The sequence below is a fragment of the Phytophthora infestans genome, genomic scaffold (assembly GCF_000142945.1).
Source record: "Phytophthora infestans T30-4 supercont1.5 genomic scaffold, whole genome shotgun sequence".
NCBI lineage: Eukaryota > Oomycota > Peronosporomycetes > Peronosporales > Peronosporaceae > Phytophthora > Phytophthora infestans.
This window is the reverse complement of record NW_003303754.1, coordinates 4,030,373-4,055,337: the sequence shown is the minus strand read 5'-3', so window position 1 is coordinate 4,055,337 and position 24,965 is coordinate 4,030,373. Positions and strand designations below refer to the sequence as shown.

The window sequence follows — 24,965 nt, the reverse complement described above, 5'->3', positions numbered from 1 at the left end:
GTAGTCGATAACCTGCTGGAAGTGCAGCAGCCCACTCCGACGTTTTCAAAACCATAAGAAGTGAATTTTGTCATGCCTTAAAATGAACGGTAGCACTTGAACACTTTAACTGAAGTCCGTCGAACTTAAGTAATGTAAACCTTTGCGTGGTGTTCGAGACACATTTATCTTGGCGAATTTAAGCCTTTTGGTCTGTTGTATAGCTCAAGTGCTGAAGTAAATTAATTTCCGATTTGAGTTGAAAACGTTGGTTTGGGATATGAGCAGAAATTATCTGAATTACCAGCTCAAATATTAGAGCTCCTTCGTGTAAAGGCGCGACACTGTGATAATATGTGTTTCGAGCGGCCGCCGTGTATCAGGTTCGAAATTCCGTAGAAGCACGGTTGAGTTTGAAGCACTCTAATGTTGCCTTTTCTGCCAAAAAGCCCTCCCGTTTTTTTGGTTCTCACCTCAGGAAGAATGGTCCTTTAAGGGCCCGGTATAAAGTAAACTCGTTCCGAGAATAGCAGAAGGGATTGGGATGGATCAGAACCACTTTCAGGTCAGAGTACGTGTATTCTGGATTTGGCTCCGAGACAAGTGTCAGGTCAGGACGAGCTCTCAGTGTTTGAAGCCGGTGTACAAGTACGTGAAATCCAATGCAGTGTATGAAAGCAGAACACTATCTCATTTCCGCTCCACTCTCCTCCAGCTCAATGGACTCACACGACTTAAGACCTGCTCACACCGACCAACCCACGCTCCACGATGGAATTGGTCGGCTTCCGATATTGCCATCCATTTTGACGAGCTGACTTACTGCCTGATAATGTGTGAACCATGAAAGCAGCACACAGAGTGGGCACTTGGAGCGAAATATGCTGTGGCAGAGACAGCAAACTCGTTCCGACTTCAGAACACCTCCACAAGGTGTTCTGAGAACCCCACACAGAACGGTTTAAACTCGGAACGCGTACCGAGAGTCGCTCTGCTCTCAGCCAATCAAAAGGCAGAATTTTCAGAGCGAGTTTCGGTTTTTTCTACTTAGACCAGGGCCTTAATAACAGTGCGGAAATCGTGATGAACGTACCCACATTACCGTACACATAAACCAAATACAGTACTTAGTATTGCGCTTTGCAGATGGAATGTCCATCCGTTTTATAGCCTAGATCGAGCACTAGCCGGCCTCTGCCGCTACGCGGCGGAGTGTCATGGTTTGTTGGAGATGAGGTGGCCGCAAATTTAGTGCTTCTTGGTGTCGCGTGTTTTGTGAGCGTGGCTCACAGTAGATCTTGGCATCGTGTATTTATCCACTTGCATTTCCGTAGTCTCATTCGGCCCCGTATAATATCGTGGGGTTTGAAACGTTTCCGTTACCCCGTACTACAGGTTGGATGTTGTTTTCTTCAATGGCCCATGCTCTTTCGTGCTCTTCCCGGCTTCGTGGTTCCTGCTCACCCGTGGCCCACGCTGCTCAGCGGTTATGCGCTCTCTCTTGTGGGTTCATGCTCTTTAGTACGGCCTTTTCGTAACTGCTAACTTTTCTCTGTTCTCAAACGTTTACGTGGGATGCACCCGTTTCGTGGTATATACTATTTTGCGGCCGCTGGTCTCCCATCGCCGATTCTCTAGCCGAAGGGTGCTATTCCGTAGTTCGGTGCCTCCACGCAGTCTTGTTGTTCCATCATCCGTGTATCGTGCTCTCCTGGTGAGGTATAATCGACCGTGTTCTCGCGCTATCATGCAACCGCGGGATGGTTGTGATGTCCTATGCTATCGTATTCGCACATTTTATCTGCGTTTTCCGTATATAATCGTGATCTACAATGGCTTCGTGCTCCGTGGTGTGCAATCGTGGTCACCCCAAGCCCCCCCCCCGGTGTATTTCGTGGCTGGCCCGCCATCCGTGCTATCGAGTTCTAATGTACTACTGTCCTCCGTGGCTCGGTAAGCTCAGGTTTTACACTACTATCGTGTTACGTGACTCGGGGAGCCCAGGCTCTACACTGGTATCGTGCTCCGTGGCTCGGGAATTTCGCGTGACTGTGTGTTCTCCGATGGTTAGTGGCTAACCCACCGTTCATGCTGTCGTGTTACAGCGTGGTGTTGAGGTTGGTCAGTCGTCCAAGCTATCGTGAGCTACCGTAGTATCGTGTGCCGTGACTCGGTGAGCTCCGGGCTGCCCTGGTATCGTACTCCAACGCTCAGTGATTTTCCGCTTATGCTCTCCCGTGCCGTCGACCGTGCTTCGTGGTAACCCGTGGTTGAAAAACTCCTTTCCGTGCACTCGCACAGCTACGTCTACCGTGAATGTGACCGTGTGCACTCTTCCTTGGCCCGTGCTTTTTCGGCATGTAGGCGTGTCGCTATTTCAGCTCTCACCCGCTGTCGTCTGTTCGCATCGCTCTGTATTTTTCATGCCTGTGCGCTCTTCTGTGGTTTGTGCTTCGCATGAAATTTCGTGGCCTCTCCTTTTATCGTCCGCGGCCTTCCGTATTTCAAGTTGTTCCTTCCATCGCATCATGTACATAGTCTGACTCGGTGTTCCTCCGTGTTTCGTGTTCTTGTTAAATCACTGCCTCTACGCTAATTCAATCACAAGCATTGCTCCTAGTGCACTGCATATACGCTACGTTTCGTGTTGGAAAATGCGCACATTCTATAAGGGTCGTACAGTATTTGCAAATACAAAGGAAAACGTTCTTTTTTCGCGCCGGTGGAGGGGTGTACATGGTTATATGGGGTGGGATGGTGGGAAACCACTATATTCACATTTTTATTATTTAACATTAGTAAAAAATTATGCATCTTTATCTAACACAAATACAATACAATAGTTTAAGGTAATTAGTATTAGTAATAAAGTGCATTTACTTTATCAAGCGCTATGAAATGAGAATGTATAGTACTGCTACAAACGTCTGTTAGCAATAGTATGAACTGCTTTAGAATAGTACTAAGCAGACAATTATTGTAAGTTAAATTATTACAAACATGCTACAAAGCTAAAATAAACCATATTATATCCAATAAGTACTAACGCTCCAATTTAGGCCGAAATTTAGGTCACCAGGGCCTACAAAAAATTATACAGCTCTTACGACGATATAGTATGTGTGTGCACGTCGGTGCCTCCTATTAATGCTAATTAACGCGCGCACAGGCAGCATCCTTTGTGTGGCCTTGTAAACCGCAGTTGAAAATGGGGCTAAATGAAATTTAAACGGTGCTGTTAAGTACGATGCGTAGTCCACATACAGTGTGTACAAAACACAATGTCGACTTTAGCCAATGGGGGCCGCCTTCGCTGCACTCGGCAGATTTTTAGCCAATCGAGGCCGCCTTCGTTGCGCTCGGCAGCCAGTAGAATGCCCACATTAGCGTGATTTTTATTAGCCCTGGCCCGTGACAGATATACGGACAGACATTAGACTCCACTAGGGGGGGGGTAGATGGTCGGAGCATAAAACCACGCGTAAAAATGAGATAGGAAGAGGCAGGCATCGATTTGTTTAATCTGGGATCGAATTACCATTTCAATACGGCAAAAAGGGTCGATTTACAGGATATTGATGTGGATTTGGTGGTTGAGGACGCCGAGCAGTCGATTTGACTGCTGTAGCTCCATGTGCAGACAGCGACGGTGAAAACCGCCATCCTTTGAGCGCCATCCTCCATATTAATTTTATTTCTCGACAGGAAAATCCGTCGCACCATTTTATTGGTAGATAAAACGAATTAATTAGCAAAAAGCAAAGTGGAAATTATATTTCAACTGTCGGGTACATTGGAATAGCTTTCCGGAAACTTTTCGCTACGACTTCTTCTGAAAGCTCCCCTGACGCCTCGATCGTCCGTTGTATTGTAGCAAGGCGTTCTTTGGCCGCCTTGTTCTCTGCCTTAGATTCATTCATGACCTCGTTGTCCGTGCTTGCAGTGTTCGATCCGCTCGCGCCGCTATCGTCTTCGTTTGGTGTCATGCAGACGCACTCCTGCAGACACCAGCACTTTCCATCGCATATACACTCGTCCCAGCAGATGCATTCCTCCCACCACGTGCACGTTTCCAGCGTTCCACACTTGCTACAATATACTGATGCTGTGTCATTCGCCGACTCTTCAGTAGTTTCAGCCACATAGTTCGTCTCAGCGCTGGTGTCTGACAGCCACTTTCCCGTAATTTTCTTTTTTAAAGGTCCCATGACCCCAACGTCTAGTGGCAGGCAGACGCTGTACTGTTGGGCGATAGTTGGCAAACCAGGGCCGACGTTGTCTCGGCAACAAGATCAAGTCCTTCTTTTAAAACATGTGCGTCGAAGTTATCGAGTATAAGCACTGACGGTGCCTCGATCTCGAACTTGAGCAGCTCTTGTACATATATCGCCCACACTTTGGCATCCATCCAACCGTTCTCCTGCACTGAGTATACATGACCAACCGAATATGTTGGTAGCTCCTCCTTTTCGATAGATCCACCTGACTTCGCACGCAAAATAAAAAGAATCGGAAGTTTCTTTCCTTTACACATTTATTAAATTTAGTAAAAATATAAAGGGAATAAAAAATACGAACCGTCAGCACGAGCTGTTATAACAGCAGTCAATCGGCCGGGGTGTTTTTGGGTCCGCTTAACCTTAGCTGATCCTTTCCGACCTTTCAATGCCCAAATTTTTAAAGATGGCATATCGAAATACACTGCTGTTTCATCGACGTTGTAAATTGCGTCTAGCGGAAATGATCCATATTTTTTTTCATCCCAAAACTTCACAGCAAACTGCTAATACGTTTCGATCATTTCGGCTTGATTATTTTTTTGCGAACTGTGGCTTTTGCACTGTAAATCCATGACTATCACACTATTTAATAAAGTAATTTTATAAAATCAACAAAATCAAAAGATATTACCGTGCTGCAAACCGCTGACATAGTCTCATTAACGCACTTAGACCCTTCTCATCGCTTTCCTTACCAGCAAGATACGTTTGAAGCCATCGCGGTTGCTGCTCTCTGAAATATTGAATCATTAAACCTGTACATAAATACTAAGAAACAAGCGCTTGTAGGTCACAATGCAAAAAACTAATGACAAGACGGTTTACCCCTTCTTCTCGCCGCACATCCTTCATAAAGGTCACCAAATCGTGTGAGAAGGGTATGAACGGCGCTGCGCCCTGGTCCTTCAAGGTTTTGCTGGTTTGGGCATCTGCAAAGTCTTCGATGTTCTCCTTATCGTCTAGCCAGTCGCGAAGAGTCGTGCGAGGGATATTTAGTTTCTTTGATGCGGCTTGGCAGCTTCCTAACGCTTCAGCAGTCGCGATTGCTTCGCGCTTGGTAAGAATTGTATAGGAGCGCTGAGGCGCCATTTCCAAAATGATAGAATTTTTTTACTGTACATGTAATGCTGCCCGTAGGAACCAGTCGATTCCTTTTACTCAATCATTGGCTAAAATAAAACCTTCTTCAAATATTTTATTTATAGCTTCAAGTGCTCGTGGCGGATTTATATGGTATGGCGGATTTCACCGTCGTTGTACAATACATGTACAGGTGTTGTGCATTTCAATGCTTTTGTCCTTTTCACTTAGCCTGATGCTCGATTTATAATAGCAGCGGTTGTTTTATTAGATCGAGATCTATAAAAAGTACAAATCGATCTAGCTAGACTGGCTGATAAATCGAGCTACGACAGTCGAATCGACCGCTCGAATTCGATCAACCACCAAATCCACATCGACATCCTGTAGATAGACCCTTTTTGCCGTTTTGATATGTTAATTCGATCACAGATAAAACAAATCGATGCCTGTCTCTTCCCATCTCATTTTTACGCGTGGTTTTATGCTCGGACCAAGCTAGATCTAGGCTATAAAACGGATGGACATTCCATCTGAAAAGCACAATACTACTACTAATATAATAGGATAATATTGATTAAAAGACTACCGTTTACGTAGTACTTCAAGTGCTATTAATACTACTTAAGGTATTATTTCCAGTATAAAATACATTCCTCAAAGAGCTTATTTAAAAGTACAACTGGAGTATTGTTTAAAAATGGTTAGCTACAGGTATTACAGTGTAGATGTCTTTGGAGAAACTTACTCTGTTTAGCTAGGGTTAGTTAAAGTAGGGGTGTCTTCCATATGTTAGACCCTGACGGTTTGCAGAAGAGAGAATGTCACAAACACAATATAATATCTGATCAACACAAGACCATACTGACGAGCACAAGTACAGTGACGAGACGAGATAATAGCAATGCATGTATGGTACATTGTACCGGGTAGTAACCAGACCATTGGGAAAGTTCGGGAAACGTTCTCTGAGGCAAAGCATTGTCCCATACAATAACGATGCCGACTCTGGCCGACAGCAGCCGACACGGTCGTGATTGGTGAAGCATGTAGTATTTCAACCAATTACCAACTTAACTACAACTCGAATTCAATTGGAGGAAAAGGCAGAGAAACAATGGCAGAGAAAGTTTTTAAAACACCAGTCTTCAGAGCGCAACAGAATACTAAGAGAGCGCAGGAGCGTACCTGGGACGTCCTCAGGCGGAGGTTGACGGGGCCCCTCGCCATGGGCAGCAATCCGATGGCAGGAGCGACACACCGTTGGTCTTCTGCAAGGTACGGCAGCACTGAAGAAGCGCAGGAGCGGCGCGCGCGTACCTGGGACGTCTGCAGGCGAGGGGTGGCGGGGCCCCACGCCACGAGCAGCAATCCGATGGCAGCGGCGACACACCGTTGGTCTTCTGCAAAGTACGGCAGCACAGAAGAAGCGGATAAGGTAGGATGGCGCCGTACGTTTCGGGGTTACGATGTTGACTAACGAAATGTGTATTCTGCCAGTGGTTTTGTGGGCTGAAGGGATGAGTTAGCAGCAGAAGAGGGGCAAAGGAAGCTTAGTCTGTTGTTTTCAGTGGAACTTTGCTGTTTTGCCCCTCGACACCTTGCCGCTGGACCATGTAAGCTTGGTGTGCTGTTATACAGCGTGATCCTTGCTGTGTGATGTCGTGGGTAGCAAAGTGTTACGAAGGCTTGGTGGCATGGTAATATATGCAATTGATGTTGTTCTCATCAGCTCTTCTTGTCTGTGCTAAGCATCTGCATACCTGCGGAGACGGCGAAGCGGCCGACGACGTGAGCTTGGAGCATTAGCGGAAGGGCGACGGCGCTCGCGGGGTGTGACCAGCTTCGTCTTCTATGAAGGCTCGACGAGCCTGAGCTCTGCGACGGCGATTGAAAGCCGCGACCATTCCAGGAGGAAGGTTGTCCGCAGGCCCCTCGGTTGCTTCCCAGTCTGTTACATACACGCGCCGTCCACCCCTGATGTAGGAGCTGGTGATACTGCGAACATTCAGCTGCCAAGGTCCCGGTCGGCTCCGTCTCTTCGTTGCTACTGCTGCTATCGCCGTCCCCAAGAGCTTCACGCAGCGTCAACTTCGCCTCGGCTACGCACGGAGGCGGGATCCAGATAACGTCGCTGTCGCTGTCGGCGGTGTCATTACTCGAGGGTGTCGGCTCTTTTTGTTCGGCCGTTGAGCCTGCGTCTAAATGCTCTTCCTCGAGTGCATTTTCTGCTCCCATCGGCGCTGTTTTCTCCTCAGCTGTGTCACTCGACTCGCGCGGTAGGCCTGGCCATGCTCTGACGTGGCAGCCTTCGATGCGGTGCCTTCCACCTTGGAGAAGGGCGGTGAACGCTTCGGAAAGTAGACTTGTCAGCTCGCTGGAGTTTGATTCAGCCTGGGGAAGCTTGAGTCTCAGGAGGCGAATGGCTTCGTCCATGAATTTTATACGAGGATAATGTTGTTTATTAAAAGCTCTAACTGCTCCTGTAAAAAGTCTACGACTAAGTGATGGCATCTTCTAGCTGCAAATTGGACAGCGAATAAATTATAAAACCAACGATCCAGTAGCTGAGTGCCCATTTTCAGCTCGGTCACATTTTAAAAAAAAAGAATGAAGTCAAACGTTTTCACACATCTCAATCACAAAAAATATTTTCAGAATCTGTATTTTACTTGCTGCTTAAGAGTTCATGCGTTTCAAGAAGGCTGCTGAGCCCGGTGGCTAGTATGGCTGCTATCAGTCGGTTCAAAGCGTTTACCATACAGAACGAAGGTAATACCATTAAAGTGAAGCTCTGGTGATGTATTAATAAAACATGAAGCTGCCTTCTAACTGTTTACTCTTTATGTAGTGCATGTCCAGCATTGATCTGTCGTCCAGGACCACGCTTGTTGCCCGCATCTTCATCTCGCGCTTGCGGGAACGGTTAAACATGAGTCCTCGCCCGCTCCATCCAGATAGTTACGTAGGCGCAGGGCGAAAATCCTATGAACACAGCAGTTCATTTTAGCGTGGTATCGACAGGGACAATAGCCCGTCTTGATATTAACCGGACACCCCGTGCCTGGTTGCTCATCCATCTCAATCCGAGCATGACTGACCGAAAATCTAGCGGCCACATAAAGAGCTTCCTACGAGCGGCCTCGGGCTGGAATGTAGAAGCGCGGTGGTTGCACTTCAACAACCCGTACGATGTCGGAGCTGTGGTCGTCCAGCATGAAGTCGATGTTTCCTCGCTCGTGGACATGCTCACGAAGAAAACATCCAGCTCGAAGAGATGTGGCGCGAGATTGGAGATGATTGTCGAACGAACTCTTGTAAAATCTCCAGAGAGGCCATAGACCGATGACTGCAGCAGTCTCGCATCTGCTGCAGCAGCAGTACAAGTTTCAGCTTTCGTTTCTGCGTATAGTCGCGCATGAACGCGCGGTTAAACGTCTCGCAAGGACTATTAGTAGTCGCGAACCCAGAAGGTGTAAGGTAACATTGCCACCCACTAAAGTTTCCTTTAAGCCATTGCTTGCTCATATATGCCCTGAAATCGTCCAGCTCACGATGCTTGCTTCACTCAAACAGCATCCGCTCCTTCCGCACCGTATACTCTTCCTTCGTGAGCGAAATGTGAAGATCATAGATACCAGTATACATCATAGCCACCACATCCCCATGTAGCGCACGCGCCCGTTTTTTGAGAGCCAGTCGTACTTTGGCAATGGCATGGTAAAAGCACATGAGGTACGTGAGCGTGCAGTCGATACCAAACACACTTTGAACTGCGTTGAATTGAGCCTGGCCAGCGTCGGCCATTACATATTGCGCATTCATTCGCTCGCCTGTCACCGGCGCGTATACCGTACGCAGAGCAGCACAGCGTCGACAAAATGGCGCTCTTCCAACTGCGAAGTAATGAAGAGAGCCAACAAGTGAAAAGTTCGGGAGCCATCCGAGAGTCCGCAGACGATGACCGGGTAGCTGACTTGGTCAAGCTGGAACGTGGCATCCACATGCAGAATAACCGAAGGCGGATCGCGTTTGGCCGATCGCAAGAGAGCCTTCGTTGTGACTCCAACAACAAATGGGCGTGCGTCTGATCCGTCGCCGGCAACGCACTTGCCACTGGCATCGTTGTCTTGCGTGAATGAGAACACGTCATGCTTATCTTCGCGTCCTGTAAATGATGCAGCAGCAACATGGGCAGCAACGTCGCCGACGTGATCGTTACCACCGAGTTTTGTTCTGCGATAGTGGCTCACGCAATTTTGTACCTTCCGCAGTTCTGGTAAATTTTCGAGGCTCCGTTCAAATTTTCGGGTCATTGCATGTAGAATACGGAGAGGCGTCAAATTTTCACGAGTCATGGCGTGAATAAATAGCTGTTGGGCCCTCGTAATCGAAGGTTTCCTGCTTGGAATAGCGGCCGAGAAGTGCTTACCAAGCTCACTCATGTATACGGACTTGACTTCTTGGCAGACCAGCATCTTGGCACCCCACGGGCACTTAGAGAACGGAGCTACTACCTTACACTGCTTGCAGGCACAGCGTAAAATCTTGTACCTCATCGAGTGAGGAGTTGCAGAAGCGCACACAGTACACGGCATGAGTTGACTTTTGCTAGTCTTGAAGGCTTTCATGCTAAGCAACAAAAGATCGGCATCTTCTTCGGAGAGTTCACAACAGATCAGTTGCCAGGCGCGTGGGGAGGGCATGGTGAAGAGAGGTGGGGTCTGGAGAAGGTGGGTGCTTTCGAGAGAATTCTAAAGTGAGATATAACCGCCCGCTGCAGACTTGTTTCTACCAAAGAAATTACTGTGTCCAATAATTGGGTGATGTGCTATCACATTATTTAGTGTGCAGGACCATAGTTTGTGGTGCTAATCGTTATCTCGTTGTGCCAACCTCTGGTTATTGTGGAGCTCATACATTTGTTGTGCTGGTCAGCCTCTGTCTTTGCAGAATGACTTTTGTGGGATCGAGTTCGTTGAATGATTATACGTTTGCTCTCTCTTAATTTAGCTGCCTGTGAAATATAACGTCGGGAAGACCATATTGGTCATTTCGACGCAGGAAGAGACCGCCAGACTGTAGAACGAGCGTAGGCAGGTGCCTGAAACCTCGCAGGGTTCTTTCAGTGTGCATGTAGACCCCCATGAGGTTGTGATGCTCTATCAGGACTAAGGAATAGCGCGGCACATAGTCCAGATTACAACATCTGCTAAGGTGTAATTGTTCCAAAAGTCCTCGACAATTGCGGGATTTTGCCAGCGTGGTAAATATCCACCGCATCAGAATTGGTTGAAATGATCCATTTATCAACCAATCCGGAGTCACCATTTGGTCTCAGATAACCGACACTATGTCGTCACTGTGCGACCAAGACACGGAGCTGGCTGCTGGTGAGCGCACACGAGAGTCATGGGAACCACAGCAAGCCCAGGAATGCCAAAGACTAGAGCATCGGAGCTGGATCTGCTTCTTGGAGATGAGGTAGAGGATGTCGCCAGTTATGACGCAGTGGACAAAGCCATCGCTCTGTCGGTCGGGGAGATCCAAGCCCCCGACGAAGAGCTCACGACACGTGGCTTCAGGTACGCTATGCACTTGTATATGACGAAAGAATGATTTGCTGATGTGTGTGTCTCTTTGTGTTGTAGCTGGAGGACATTATGGGCGTATGCGGGCCCCGGTTGGCTCATGAGCATCGCGTACGTGGACCCAGGCAACTTGGAGAGTGACTTACAGGCTGGTGCATACGCTGGATACCAGCTCACATGGGTGTTATTTGGCGCGACGGCAATGGGTTTATTCCTACAAATTCTGGCTGCTCGACTGGGCGTCGTGACGGGCAAAAACTTGGCTGAAATGTGCACCGCCGTGTATCCTCGCTGGGCTTCGTTGACGTTGTGGATCATGACGGAGATTGCAATCGTCGCGAGTGACGTCCAGGAAGTGCTGGGTTCGTCTATTGCATTCCAGGTGCTCTTCGGCTTCCCGCTATGGGTCGGCTGTCTGATTACGGGGTTCGACACCTTTACGTTCTTGTTACTGCATCGTTACGGTATCCGTAAACTCGAAGCCTTCTTCGTGTCTCTAATCATCGTCATGCTCGTGTGTTTCTGTGCCAATTTGGTACGTGGAGATGTCGCGTCGGAAGATGTAATGCGCGGCTTCGTGCCTCGTGTGGATCGCTACGCTGTGACGCAAGCCGTGGGTATCCTGGGCGCTGTAATCATGCCACACAACATCTTTCTGCACTCCGCACTCGTCCAGACTCGACAAGTGAATCGACATGACGGACGGAAGGTGCGCGAAGCCAACAAATACTTCGCCATCGAGTCCAGCTTCGCACTGTTTGTGTCGTTCTTAATCAACTTGGCGGTACTCGCAGTCTTCGCCAAGGGATTCTTCTCTTCCGACTGCACAACTTCCTACGACACGGATGGAGTCAACACGGCGTGTGTTCCTGGCGCGATTGCTCATGGAGATACATACGGCTCTTGTCATCTTGCGAGTGGAGGAGAGGGAATGTGTCAGGAGATTGGCTTATCTCAAGCTGGTGTTGCACTTAGCGGGATGCTGGGGCAGTATGCAGATACGATCTGGGCTATTGGTCTGTTGGCAGCTGGACAGAGCTCCACGATGACGGGAACGTACGCGGGTCAATTCGTTATGGAAGGGTTTCTACAACTCCACTTGTCTCCGTGGAAGCGTGTGGCTCTGACACGGTGTGTGTCACTCGTTCCTGCCATGACTGTAGCCATCTTGAGCCAGGAAAACCCCGCAGATAGCGACCACATGGACGAGTTGCTCAACGTGCTGCAGTCCATTCAGCTGCCGTTCGCGTTGCTCCCCGTGTTGATCTTCACCAGTTCGTCGGAGATCATGGGCGACTTCGCCAACAGTAAAGCCACAGTAGTGACGGGCTGGCTGCTTGGAGGGCTGGTGTGTGTTATCAACCTGTACTTGCTGTTCACCAACCTCGAAGGACTCGCGCTCGGAGTGATTGGACTCACAGCGCTAGGAGGCACTTGCTGTCTGTACTTCGGCTTCTTGGGGTATCTCGTCCGAGCCGACATGACGCTCTCCGCGCAACGCGCACGCACGGCTTCAAGTTCGCGACGCATATCGCAGGACATTTAACGCACCAAAAACTCCAAACGATACTCTTTGTCTCTAAATATCGGCTTTAATTGGTAGAAAATGCGAGATGTCTGCATCTTCACTCGGCGTAGTTGCGTCCATACGTGTCGACGCGCCTTTTCCGGCGTCTCATGGCTTTCTTGGCTCTCTTCTTCCACACTTTCAGCAGTTTGTTTGCTCTGTCCTGTACCTCCGGAGATTCAGCGCGTCTCGAGATCCTCGTGAGCGCAGCACCTACGCGTGTCTTCTCCAGCATTTCGAGAGATATGAAGAGCTGCTCCAATGCGTCCAGGATGCTCAGCATGTTGGCGGCGGTCTTGGCATCGTCTAGCTCCTCCTTCAGGTACTGAACGCGCTCCTCTGAAACCACTTTGTGTCCATGGTGGATGGTGGTCTGTCGCTGTCGTTTCTTCTGCGACGCAAGCGGTGGCGCTGCATCCGCCAGCGAGGCCGCCAACGCCGCCGCCGCGTTTCCGCGTAGAACAAAACCATCCATACCTAAGCGAGGCAAGTGCTGCTCATTCCGGTGGAAAGATGGCTTCATATCGACGTGTACCACATCGACTCGTTTGCGCATTCATGCACTTTCCACCAATCACATCGCGACTATTATACACATTAATTTGGGACAGAAACAATTAAGCTTAAAAATAGTGACTACGTACTGCAAAGACTGTTGAGGACGTGCGTGGCTTGCGGGTCTGCATGTTGAACGTCATTATCCATTTGACAAACTACGGCTCAAGTGCAGCCTCTTTACAATGTCGGGCAAGACGTACAAGATTGCGGTGCTGCCGGGCGACGGCATCGGCCCTGAGGTGTGCGACCAGGCCGTGCAGGTGTTGCAGACAGTCGGCGAGCTGTTCACGCACCAGTTCGCCTTCACCACTGCGCTGTGCGGAGGCGCCGCCTACGAGGAGCACAAGACGCACCTGCCGCAGTCCACTGTTGACACGGTGGCGACTTCGGACGCTGTGCTCTTCGGCTCCGTGGGCGGCCCCACGGACGCGCAGGAAGATCCCAAGTGGAAGGACGCCGAGAAGAACTGTCTGCTTGGACTGCGTAAGAACTTTCAGCTGGCTGTCAACATCCGCCCGGCGAAGATCTACTCCATGCTGCCGGACCTGTCGCCACTGAAGCCTAGTATCATCGCTAACGGCGTGGATATGGTCATTGTGCGCGAACTCGTGTCGGGCATCTACTTCGGCGAGCACAACACGAACGGGGACACCGCCACGGACGTCATGAAGTACACGGAGGCGGAGGTGCGTGTCACTGCAACTCCAAGAAGCCATGAGCTGGTAACTGATGTTATTGCGTACTGTTTGTGACCATTAGATTGCCAAACCCATGCGATTCGCCTTCGAGACGGCCATGAACGTACGTTGCTTCAACTACTCTCGCTATTAATATTTAGACGGATAGAACTGCTTCTGAGTGATTAATCTGCTGCTGCTACAGCGTTCGAAGCGTCTGACCGTCGTGGACAAGGCCAACGTGCTGGACTGCAGTCGACTGTGGCGCAAGGTCGCCAAGGACGTGGCTAAGGACTACCCGAATGTTCAGTTTGACTTCATGTGCGTACTATTTATCGAGCCATTAATGAGTGATGGTGACAATCATTCTGACAATAATTGCCCCCCCCCCCCTTTAGGTACATTGACAACGCTGTGATGCAACTGATCCGCAATCCGTCGCAGTTCGATGTGATCGTGACCGGCAACATGTTCGGTGACATTCTGTCGGACGCCGCGTCGGTGCTACCTGGCTCGCTGGGTCTCATGCCCTCGGCCAGTCTGGGCGACAAGGTCCACCTGTTCGAGCCTATTGGCGGCTCGGCCCCTGACATCGCCGGCAAAGACTTCGCCAACCCAATCGCTCAGATCCTGTCGGCCGCGCTGCTTCTGCGTTATTCGTTCCAGATGGAGACGGAGGCTCAGCTGATCGAGACGGCTGTGGAGCAGGTGCTGCTGGACGGCGTGCGCACTGGAGACCTGACCAAGGACCAGGACGCTGTGGTCGGCACAAAGGCGATGGGCGCTGCTATCGTCGCCAAGATGAAAGCGCTGCGTCAGTAAGCAGATAGAATGCCGTCACATGAATTGAAGGCACATATTTTACTGTATTTTGTGGGGTTCATATTGCTCTTTTTTTTTTACTCTAATCAGTGCTCTAAACTTTAAAAGGTATGGTGTTCACTGTCGAAGTCGACGAGGAGTATTTGAAGACCTGTCCTGACCCCCGAACGTCCTCTTTAGCCACCGCTGAAACCTTTGTAGGACGCCGTTGTTATTGTACTTGGTCACCGTCACCATTCTGCTGTCTTGATCTTTCTTCCTCGGGATAGGGGGATTGTTTCCGGCGGCATGTCCTCCTACCACTGCTGCCGCTCCTCGCTCTTCCTCAAGTGGCCACTCCGCATTTGACTTGCGATCTTTCTTTTGCTTGCTTGGTTCGACATGCTCAAACGATTGCAACTTGCGAGCGATGTCAGATGGTGCGACCTCGTTGTGGTGGGAGGCAGCACAATTGGAGCTTGCAAGCAAGATAACCAAAGTAATAACTAGATGCAACACGACTTGAGCAAGGCACATCTTATCTTGAGAAGACTGCCAGCAACGTTGCAGAATCTAAAATGGTTGTGGATGAGCTGCTCTTTGGTAGACTTGGTCGAGGTGTGTACGGTACGCGTGTTGCGCCGTACATTTCCAGCCCAAACATCCTACAGGTACAGGTCGCCGCACGGGAACTCACAATCATGGCGTAGGATTTATTACCCAGATTCTGGGTGGACTCGTGCCTCCACTTGTGGTGGTCGGTGGAGGTGAATGCCCTTTGGAGACTCCAACGGGAACACCAATGATTATGGTTAACTCCCATCCGATCTTAACATCATCGTCGTGGGGTCGATGGCAGCCGGAACGTCGGAACAGAAGTGTACAGATGAATCCTTCGGTATTAATAGTAAGGGCCTGTTTCATTTGAGAATGGCACGTGTTACTGCACCCATCTGAGAGAATCAGAGACGAGCCATCGTGCCCATTTGTGACCACCCGTACCCATCTGACACCCATCCACGACCACTTGGTGCCCATCTGAGCCCATCAGGTTGTTGATGATTGTCGAGATATACGTGTGTAATGTGTATATCCGGAAGTGAACCTGCCTGCATCGTCCTCTCTCTGTCAGCCCACATTAACACATCGCCACACATTGTCATCATGATTGCTACCGAGTATTTTAGCATTTGGGTCACAAGTAAGACTGTCGGAATCTCAAGCAGGCGCACCCATCCAGCATTGAACAAAGGTTCGCATGACATTAAAATCTTCTCAAAGCTATTTTACGTGCACATACTAAGGTATCGGTAGCGCAGGTGCTGGAGGGTTTTTTTTTTCGACGAACCCAGGCGAGTCCGTGCCACTAAAAATTTCGAAGGTGGCCAGAACATAGATGCCGCAGCTGTAGCTGTCGGTCTGGACGCCGAGCGTACTTGTGTATGGTTGGACACGGCCAGTGCGCGACTGCAAAGATGGAACCATTGACTTGATCTCTTGTGTAGCAGCACGAAGCCCCACCTTGTAGCTTGAATCCATCGGGTCGTAGTAGAATAGTTTATGCTCTGTGAAGTCGACCATGATCGAGCTCCAGTGGTTGCCGTAGCAGCTGACCGGGATCATCGCGCGCTCCACGGAGAACGCTTCGAGACCGTCGCGATCCACCACGACGTCACTGCCTAGATTCACGCTTACCAAGTTTGCATTTCCTAGGATCCTCGTTGGATCTGAGCCGAAAAGTTTGGTCATCAACGTGGTCATGGTGTCTTCGCTCAAGCACCCGGTCGCGGCGAGATCTAGCACTTCCATCTGTAGAGCATTACAAAATTAGAAGCTTGTGGTTAGTGTTATATAGCCCAGCCAAGCTTACCTCCGAAGACAACAGCCGGAGCGATTCGATCTTGTCGGTCAGCGATGGATCCTCCTCTGCTTGGAAATGGGGACCAACGGCCAGAGTCAGGTTTACCGTTGGAATCCTGTCGAACGGCCGCAATTGCACGATGGTATTGTTTCATGATGGCAAGCGTAGCCGTCGACAAAAACCCCAAACCTGGGATCTCCACAGTAATATCACGCTCCGCGAGGCCTTTCGTCTTCCTTTGGAGTGCCACGACCTTGGTTCCACCTTTGTTGAGCATAACCTTCGGGAGTACGCGGATTAGGTCGTGTGGTTCAATAATAGTCTTGGAGGCTGGTAATTTCGCATGCGTGTCTGCTGACCAGGTTCGCGACTAGTGACATCTCTCTGTCATACTTGGGATTGTGCACCATACCGACCTTGGTAGCTTTAGCATCGAATGCACGCTCTACGCGAACCTGGTAGCAGATAAGGGAGGCTACACACTCGTCTAAAGCCATGAAACTGTTCATCGTGTCCTTCAAGTGCTTCCACGACGATTCCAGCCGGTTATTGGTGTTGTTTCCCATCGTCACAGCGCTTTGACGCTCATAGGTGGCCCACATCTCCTTGCAGTTGTCCCAGCTCTTGTGGAAGTATGCCTCAAACGGATGAGTCTCGGCATCATCAGCTGGTCCATCTAGATGGTTTGGGATGGTTAAATTACCGTCGGTGCCCAGCTGAGCACCATCTGCACGGGGAATAACTGCGGCCCGTGCAAAGCTGCCGCCCCTGTCCGCGCTGGTCTCGCGACGCGAAGACTCCATGCCAATTGAGAGTATGTGGCGCATGTATTCCCGATGCTTGAAGAATTCACGCTCCGTCGTCGCGTACACCATTAACGAAATCACGCTCCGCAACCGAGCTTTCTGCCACGGCGACAGACCATACTCGGAGGACGCTAGCTGTACACGGAGGTACTTGAGCACGTGGAACTGACATAGGAGAATGCGGACACCGGGGAACGCAGCCTTAAGGACAGCCATCTCGGTGAAGTCCTTGTCGATGACCACGCACTGCAACTTGGTCCAGAAAGGTGTGCGTTAATTTAGACCACCATATTATTCACAGACGAACGCCATCATACCTTATCTCCGCGGTTATCCACGAAGATGCATCATATGTTACCGGGCTCCTCTCTGAACTCTGTCAGCCATGTCTTCAGCCGCACCTTGCTCATCGTCCCTGCAGTTTCTCTCTCTTTCAGCTTGCGGACGCGATTATGCACGTCACGAATCTCCACACTGTTGTCCGCATTCTCGAGGATGTACTCGAGGATCCGTTTCTTTTTAGCCCCTGCCTTGCGAAGAATGTCAGCCGTATCCATTACACGAGTTGGAAGAGCAGTGCGCACGGACGCGTACTGCTGATGGTCATCCGGTCGAGCCTGTGGTTGTGCGCTAGCTTTGCAGTTGTCATACACAGGGCAAATTCGGGGTCGTCGGGCTTGTTGTTAATCACACGGACGCATGCGTTGATCTGGCATACATACAGATGCATTGGTCGATTTTGAGCATGCGTTACCCATCTGTGCCAATCAATACCCAAGTGAAACCCATCGGAGCCCATCTGAGCCCATCTAGCCACTTACCTGCGCTCCACACTTCGTTGCGCGTGACTCCTGTCGCGCACATTTGCCCTTGCCCCGAGACTTGAGCGTGCCAGCGTGCATGCAAACCAGCGTCTTGTTATACATACCCCACTCTAGCGGGATCAGAGGCGCTCGTGAGTTCGCCTTCTTTATCTTCTTGTTGCGCTCCTCGACCTTGTTGTTCGTCCGGACGCGAAAACGCTAACATACTCAACGTTAATACTCACCATTTTTATTAAACAACACACTTGATGTACCTGGTACGTTTGCGCGCTGTACTCGTTCAAATAGGCATGGAACGACTCCCATGAGTTAAGCTGCGTGCGCTGGAGAGGGTGCGGCTCTTCAGATAGACCAGATAGGAGATTCACGTGGTTGCTGCTGTCACTGAGCGTGTCCACTTGGCTGGAGGTTCCAGACGATGCCGAGCGCGAGGCCTCGGACGGCGCAGTCCAGTCGTCTTCGTTACTGTAGTCGCTCTCGTCGCTCGCAGCAGCATGCTGCCGGCGCTTCTGAGCCGATCGCGGGCGTACGTCCATTTTCCCGCCCAGAATTTCAAATGGCTAGGGGGAAGGGGGTACTCGATTCAAAGGGACACGATTCAAACGAGGGGTGTACGATTCAAACGGTATATGACACAGGTATACGACGTATACTACGCTACGGATGAGGTAAAGTTTGTGGTAAGAAAGGCCAATCAAAATTCATGTCTCCAGATGGGTGCACGATTCACTCCCTTTGAGAATAAGTAGAATAGGAATACCGCAAAGATACCGGAATTAGCGGTATTTTTGCAACCGATCAATTTTTTGCAACCAGTGGCCCGTAAAAAGTCTGCAGCACCAAAAAAATTAATCAGTTTCGCATCAAAACAGTGCCCCAGTTAAAGCGCGCTACTGCTTACAATATTGTGAGCAAAGCGACGGTTTCAAATGGACAGGAGTATCTTGTGCGAGATTTTACGCCTTCCGCCGTTCTTACGGTTTTGACTTGAAAGGTACTTTTTACACGGTTGCAGAAAACACGTAAAGTCCGGTATTCTACCCTAACCTTGGCAAGGAATACAAAGCTTTTATTGGCTAATAAGATAATCCAAGGAATAAGTTATTCTGAGCTTGAAAGTCAGAATAGTGAGAATATCAAGGATTACCTGTACAAGCCGATACATCATGGTTGGACTCGAGAAGGCCGGGTGTCAGTTTCCAAATAGCTTCAGCAAAGCGCAACGGACAACGAAGTCGCTGCTGCCGTTGTCTGTGTGATAATTTGCGCATAAGCATTTTTGTTTAACGTTGACGGTAGGTGCATGCGCGATGCTGACAAGGAAGTACACACAGTAAGAACAATTTTTTTTATACTCAATGATGACCGTCGGCAGGATGATGTCAGCTTTCGAAGCGCCTTTCGGGTTGGGCGTGGGTGCTTCGAAGCTGTTGTGGCTTTTCTCGAGGCCAAATGGTCAACATATCACAAGGGCAATCCCAATTCCTTGGGTAGGAACAGAAAGTTTTTTCTTAGGGAAAAGGTAGCTCTTGTACTCTGTTACCTCGGCTCGCGTGGGAGTTTGAAAGACGTCTGCCAAAAATTTGGTGTCAGTACGTCTACAGGCTCCCGCGCTTCAACTCGAATTATTCATATATTGTATTGTGAGCGAGGACGCTTTACCTTTTTTATCCTAGAAATGTATTAGAGTGCGTCCGATCCGATGTCTGTGACGGAGCTGTCGAATCCATCAGATAAGAACGTGTACGACGGCTCCATTGATTAAACGTTCTGCGGAGTCGATGTGGAGGACGTTCCCGCGAGTAATGACTCGATGAATGCCTCCGAGAATACTGGAGGCGAAGCAAAAAATGATTTTGTAGGTCTCAATTTTGCGGGAAGTAAGGAGCACCTTAAAGTAACCCCGAAGCTGAGCAGATTTGACGGGCGAAGTGAACAGGGTCTTAGAGCGATGCAGAGTAATGCAGAGAGAGCTGCGAGATGAGCTAAACATGAAGGAAGGGTGCAAGCAGCGAGTGTCTACTTTCAACGCTACACAATAGTGAATTTCCCATAGTTAAGCACCTCAAAACTCTTATTTTTGGTAAATTTGTGCATCATATTTCGAGGGAGGCTGAGAGGTATTTTATCGGACGCTGCTGCTGCTACCAAAATTAGATGGCCATTAATTGACTTGTGTGGGTACTGCTGTACCGTTTTTGAACGCTCCAAAACACATGTAAATAAACATTACCCATCATTTAGGGCCTGGTCGGGGAACGATCGTCTTGATTTTTGATCGTCTTCGACGATGTGTCGACAAAATCTCTTGAATTTGATTGGCTAGTCGCGGCATCGATCGTCTCAGCAGATCGTCTTCAAACCGCTCAAAATGAGACGAGTAAATCACCAGTCTCACTTTGGAGACGATCGTCTTAGTGGCACAGAATTGCAATAGTGACTCACATGGACTGGGGCGAATGCGTGGCGGCTACTGTCGTAGCAGCGGTCACTTCAGCGGCAGGAGCTGTTGCCGCGTGTGCTGGCGCCGATGCATGCACTCTTCCCAAGCCTCACGAAAATATTCTGACGCTGACAGGTCTCAAATTCAGCACCATGCTTTCTGACCCACGCTATGACGAGTGGTTTCGGCTGAATCTGAGGTGTGGCCAGGATTCATTTGTACGGTTGTGTGATATTTTGCGTGGCGAGCTACACGAGTTCGAGCTTGACCGCTTCGTCAAAGATCATTCATTCGAAGAAAAAGTGGCGTGCCTACTCTACTTTCTTGGCTCGCAGGATGGCTACCGTGAAACAACTGCAGCATTCGCAATTTCGAAGTCGTAGGCTATTGATGTGATTGGAGTTTTTCTTCGGGTTTTGAGAATGTCGCTACGTAAGTTCGTTCATTTTCCTCGTCGGCCAGAACACTGGACAGGAATTGAGAGCGCCTTTAAAGCTAAAGGAGGGATACCGGGCGTAATAGGAGCTATCGACGGTTCTTTGGTGGAGACTAACCGGCCAGACGACTTCGAGGGGTACTACTGCAGAAAAATGTTTCCAGCACGAAATGTACAGGCTGTTGTAAGTGCTAAAATGCGGTTTATGAGTGTGGAGGTTAGTCCAGGCTCGTGGTCCGACCAGAAAACGTGGAGAGCATCCGTACTGGGCAAACATAGCGAGCGATATCTTCCTATAGGAGCACACATTTTGGGGGATGCTGGTTACGCAATATGCCCAGCTATAATGACGCCTTATCTGGAAAATGACGGAGCTGGTTTAACACGTAAGCAGCTACGCTACAACTATCTGCATTCTAGGACAAGAATGGCTGTTGAATGTGCTTTTGGTCTTTGGAAAGGCCGATTCCGCATCGTGAATTGCTGCCTCAACACGAAAGCAGTTGAAAAAGCGGTTGATATTATCGCCGCTACAATGGTGCTCCACAACATTTTACTCGACATCAAGGACGGCACATCTTTCGAAGAAGAAAAGATAAGTAATATCAAAATCGATGAAGACAACTCTGCATCCTCTACTGCAACGGATGCAACAGCGAGATTTCTAAGAGAAGTTGGTTCAAGAAAACGTGAATCGTTGTTGGATTTCACAGAAGGCTTTTGAGTTAGATAGCTAACTAGGGTAGCTAACGACTACGTTGAAGCAAGTTTAATAACTCACTGATATGACCGTTTTGTATGGACAGTTGTTCGCTTTTGAGCCTGAAGTTGCTTGAGTAATTGCTCGTTCTGAGCATGGGCACGCTCGCTCTGCTCCCGAAACAGCTCCGTTTGCTTCTGCACCATAACGGTAAGGCTTTCGCTCCCTTCGCTTTTCGCACGGATGCAAGCCCCTTTCCTATTGCCTCCAATCCCTCACTAAACCCTTTGGCAACAGCGCTCAAGCCAGCTTCGACACACTCACCCTGCGTTCGCACACGCTTCACACGCTTGCTTGAGCTTGCAGAACATGCTTCTGACAAGGTGCGACGCTCATGCCTTTCGGAAGAGGCTGAATCCGACGTCATCGAGGCGTCGCCACTTGTAGCTTCACAGACTGTCGAGATAGTGTCTGAATCTTCCGTGATTAAATAAGGGCGGTTGTTCATCCCAGTCGCATCTCCCCAGTAGTCCTTCATGATAGTGAAGTGCTTTGGGTGCCTCACTGGGCCACCGTTGCCTGTGCGTCCTTCTGCCTCGCGCGCCGACGCCCACTTCGATTTCATGTTCTTCATCTGTATCAATACAACCAGTTTAGCAGGCTTTGGGTATCCCTAGTACTCCAGTGGACGTTACCTTAGCTTGGCACTGCTGATCGGTGAGCACCTTCCCTTGATTTACAGAGAGCGTTGAAGCAAGAAGTGCCCATGCATACTTGATGCGCTTCGTGTCTCTCGTATTCTTAAAGCGATTCACCAGTCCCTTGTAGCGAAGACGAAATAGCTCTTCCACGTCTTCGTCGCTCCAAGACGCAGTCGTCTTGGTAGCTTGAGCCTCTCGCTCTCTGGGAAGCGCGGCCGTTCCCCCCTCGGCGCCGCTGATGTCTGCATCCACATTGCTCGTGGTTTGCTCTCGAATGCTATCGACAGCAGCTTGGTCGCTGCAGCCAGCAGCCTCACCCAAAGCGATGCGTGTGGTCTGGGTTTGCTCCATTCAGTATCGAGTTCTCGAAGTGTGAAGTGTACACAACATTTTCAAAACCAAGACGATCGGCGAATCAGCCGACCAGGTCGGCTCAGGGTTAGGCTGCAGAAGACGATCGAAACCGAGACGATCGTTCCCCGACCAGGCCCTTAGGGTAAACATGTTTTGTCTTCTATTTGGTGTGTGAAATATACACCATGTTGTCTCATTCATTTGCGGTAAACTCTAGATTCGGATCGTGCACTTGGGTATCGTGTTAGCTCTAGATATTTTTTTTGTTTTTGTTAGTGCTTTTGATCATAATACCAGCATACCATATCAAAGTAGTATAGCAAACGTACCAAACTACCAAGTCACTTTACCGATCAATACTAAGGGTCCAAGTAATATGTATTCGGTTTAAGTTAGCTGGCTGCCTGCTTTCCAATAAAAGCAATCGCTTTGTACAAAAAGTGCATGCGCAAGTATGGCAACCCGGTTGTAAAGGCGGTCATCCCAAGAGGCACCACTAAACAGCATTTCGAGTATGGCAATGCACCACACTCCGCACGAGCTGTCATCCTTTTGTTTGCAGCACTCCACCTTCTCAAAAGTCAGCATGTTTTCCATATGTAGAAGCCCCTCGATAGCGGAACGTATGCTACGCTCGACGGTAGTGTAGCTGTGTTGGCTCTGTAGGGGGTCGAACATGAAACCGACGCCCTTGTTCGTCTCAAGCTGGATGTGTCGGTCCACTAGGAATGCAACCCAGTGATTACCCACGTTTAAAGCTCCAATGACACGCTGATACTGCGAATTCCCAGTTCATACTCGTGACGTGACTTCCTGGCCGTGTATACACTTACAGGTGATGGTGTAGTGCTCCCAGTCGGTAGCTATCAAATCCATTACCTTCCCTTGCCGGCGGTTTTAAGGGCTTCAGCATTCTTCGTCATCTGGTTGTTTCGGATCGTTACTGACGTTTCGAGAATTGCTGGTATGTCTCCCGCTGGAACACTTCGAACGCGGCGTGAAAAGCCTCCCAGGAATCGTAGGTCTTCTTCAAAGTCCCGACACGTACAGGAACACATACGTTTCTGTTTTTCGAAAGTGTTTCGTGTAGTTTTGGTGCAGCACCAAATTTAGACTCTCCAATCCCCCGTCTTCATCAGATTCTTCGTCTTTTCCCTCCTCGCTTATTCCGTCCACCTCATTCTCATTACTACTTCCCTCTTCTGCTTCTAGCATATCATCCAGTTCCTTTTTGTGCGGCGCATCGTGAAAGTCAGAGCCATATTTCCCATCAGCTGAGGGCAGAGGATCTGCGTCTTTGAGAGCATCTGCATCTTCTTCCGCAACAATGACCTCAGCCAAAGCACGGTCATTATTGGTCGACTCCGCTGCGAACGTCTTTGTTGGATACATTAGTCGCAGAGTTCGAGTTTCCCATAGCTCATCGCCTGACCAGTCTTCGCGATTCCTCCTCGGCTTTGCGGCGGTCTTGCGAGTAGCTTGCAGCTGATCGTCTATGGCGAGGTGCGCAGCTTGCTCCTCCTGGCGAGAGCGCACAATTTGCTCTGCGTTATGAACCGCCTGTGATAACTGATTGTGCACAACAAGAGGAGGGAGCTTAGACCCAGCCGGCCCAGGCTGATTCCTCAACTGACGCTCATTCTGACGGATCTGAGCGCGCGCAGGCTCTGCTATGCCCGTTGCGCACACGTGACTTTACCGTCGCTGGGATAAGGAGGGAGGTTGTCACTGTCCGCCTGTCATACGTACAAGTTAGCTATTTTCACACAACCTTCTATTTGTAGCACTCAAACATACCATGCCAAGAAATCAGCTTTAGGGCTTGAGCCGCACCAGGAATCGTTTGTTTTGCCGCCGAAGGGGAAGATTATCGAGGCCAGTCGCTTCGAAAGCACGGGCTTCAAATTTTTAAAAAGTTGAAAGATTCCCGCCCGTAAAGTATATTATTTTTTATTCAGCTCAAATTCAACCCGAAACGCGATAACTGGCTCTATATGTATATGACAAGACGTACACTGAAAGTAGAGGCTAATTTCGGTAGCAGCAGCGTGTTCCATCTTTTTCGTGGCCCACCACACCATAATTTTCAGACTTGCCGGCAATGCCACGTAAACGTAAACGAAACTTAAACCACGTGCTCTTTCGCAACGCCTTCCGCAGTGTCACGGGGCTCTAACTGTGAAGGACGCTACCGCCGCTTTCTCGCAGCTAAGTCGATGTCTTTCGAGTTTGAGAATCAGAGTTTGGGACGCACTCTCCCTCGTGTGTGGACAAGTCGGTAAGGAACCTAAGTGTGTGTGTGGGGGT

The 24,965-nt window shown here is 49.5% G+C and overlaps 6 protein-coding genes across 6 annotated transcripts; 2 read left to right on the top strand and 4 right to left on the bottom strand.

The window, feature by feature from the left end:
- Positions 1-4,522: 4,522 nt before the first annotated feature.
- Positions 4,523-5,111, bottom strand: PITG_04446 (uncharacterized protein; the record flags this gene model as incomplete). Its single annotated transcript, XM_002906016.1, has 4 exons — positions 4,523-4,747; positions 4,821-4,833; positions 4,891-5,027; positions 5,085-5,111. The coding sequence occupies 4 exons, from the start codon at positions 5,109-5,111 to the stop codon at positions 4,523-4,525; spliced, it is 402 nt and encodes a 133-aa protein (XP_002906062.1).
- A 972-nt stretch (positions 5,112-6,083) lies between these two features.
- PITG_04445 (uncharacterized protein) lies at positions 6,084-7,775 on the bottom strand (the record flags this gene model as incomplete). Its single annotated transcript, XM_002906015.1, has 4 exons — positions 6,084-6,088; positions 6,528-6,832; positions 7,103-7,191; positions 7,302-7,775. 4 exons carry the CDS (start codon positions 7,773-7,775, stop codon positions 6,084-6,086), a joined length of 873 nt encoding a protein of 290 aa, XP_002906061.1.
- A 260-nt stretch (positions 7,776-8,035) lies between these two features.
- On the bottom strand, positions 8,036-9,146 carry PITG_04444 (uncharacterized protein; the record flags this gene model as incomplete). Its single annotated transcript, XM_002906014.1, has 3 exons — positions 8,036-8,060; positions 8,441-8,688; positions 8,934-9,146. The coding sequence occupies 3 exons, from the start codon at positions 9,144-9,146 to the stop codon at positions 8,036-8,038; spliced, it is 486 nt and encodes a 161-aa protein (XP_002906060.1).
- Positions 9,147-10,751: 1,605 nt separating this feature from the next.
- PITG_04443 (Metal Ion (Mn2 -iron) Transporter (Nramp) Family) lies at positions 10,752-12,476 on the top strand (the record flags this gene model as incomplete). The annotated part of the gene is made up of 2 exons (XM_002906013.1): positions 10,752-10,924; positions 10,991-12,476. 2 exons carry the CDS (start codon positions 10,752-10,754, stop codon positions 12,474-12,476), a joined length of 1,659 nt encoding a protein of 552 aa, XP_002906059.1.
- Positions 12,477-12,555: 79 nt separating this feature from the next.
- Positions 12,556-12,972, bottom strand: PITG_04442 (uncharacterized protein; the record flags this gene model as incomplete). The annotated part of the gene is made up of 1 exon (XM_002906012.1): positions 12,556-12,972. The coding sequence occupies one exon, from the start codon at positions 12,970-12,972 to the stop codon at positions 12,556-12,558; it is 417 nt and encodes a 138-aa protein (XP_002906058.1).
- Positions 12,973-13,207: 235 nt separating this feature from the next.
- PITG_04441 (3-isopropylmalate dehydrogenase) lies at positions 13,208-14,599 on the top strand (the record flags this gene model as incomplete). The annotated part of the gene is made up of 4 exons (XM_002906011.1): positions 13,208-13,741; positions 13,815-13,856; positions 13,938-14,053; positions 14,131-14,599. The coding sequence occupies 4 exons, from the start codon at positions 13,238-13,240 to the stop codon at positions 14,552-14,554; spliced, it is 1,086 nt and encodes a 361-aa protein (XP_002906057.1).
- Positions 14,600-24,965: the final 10,366 nt, after the last annotated feature.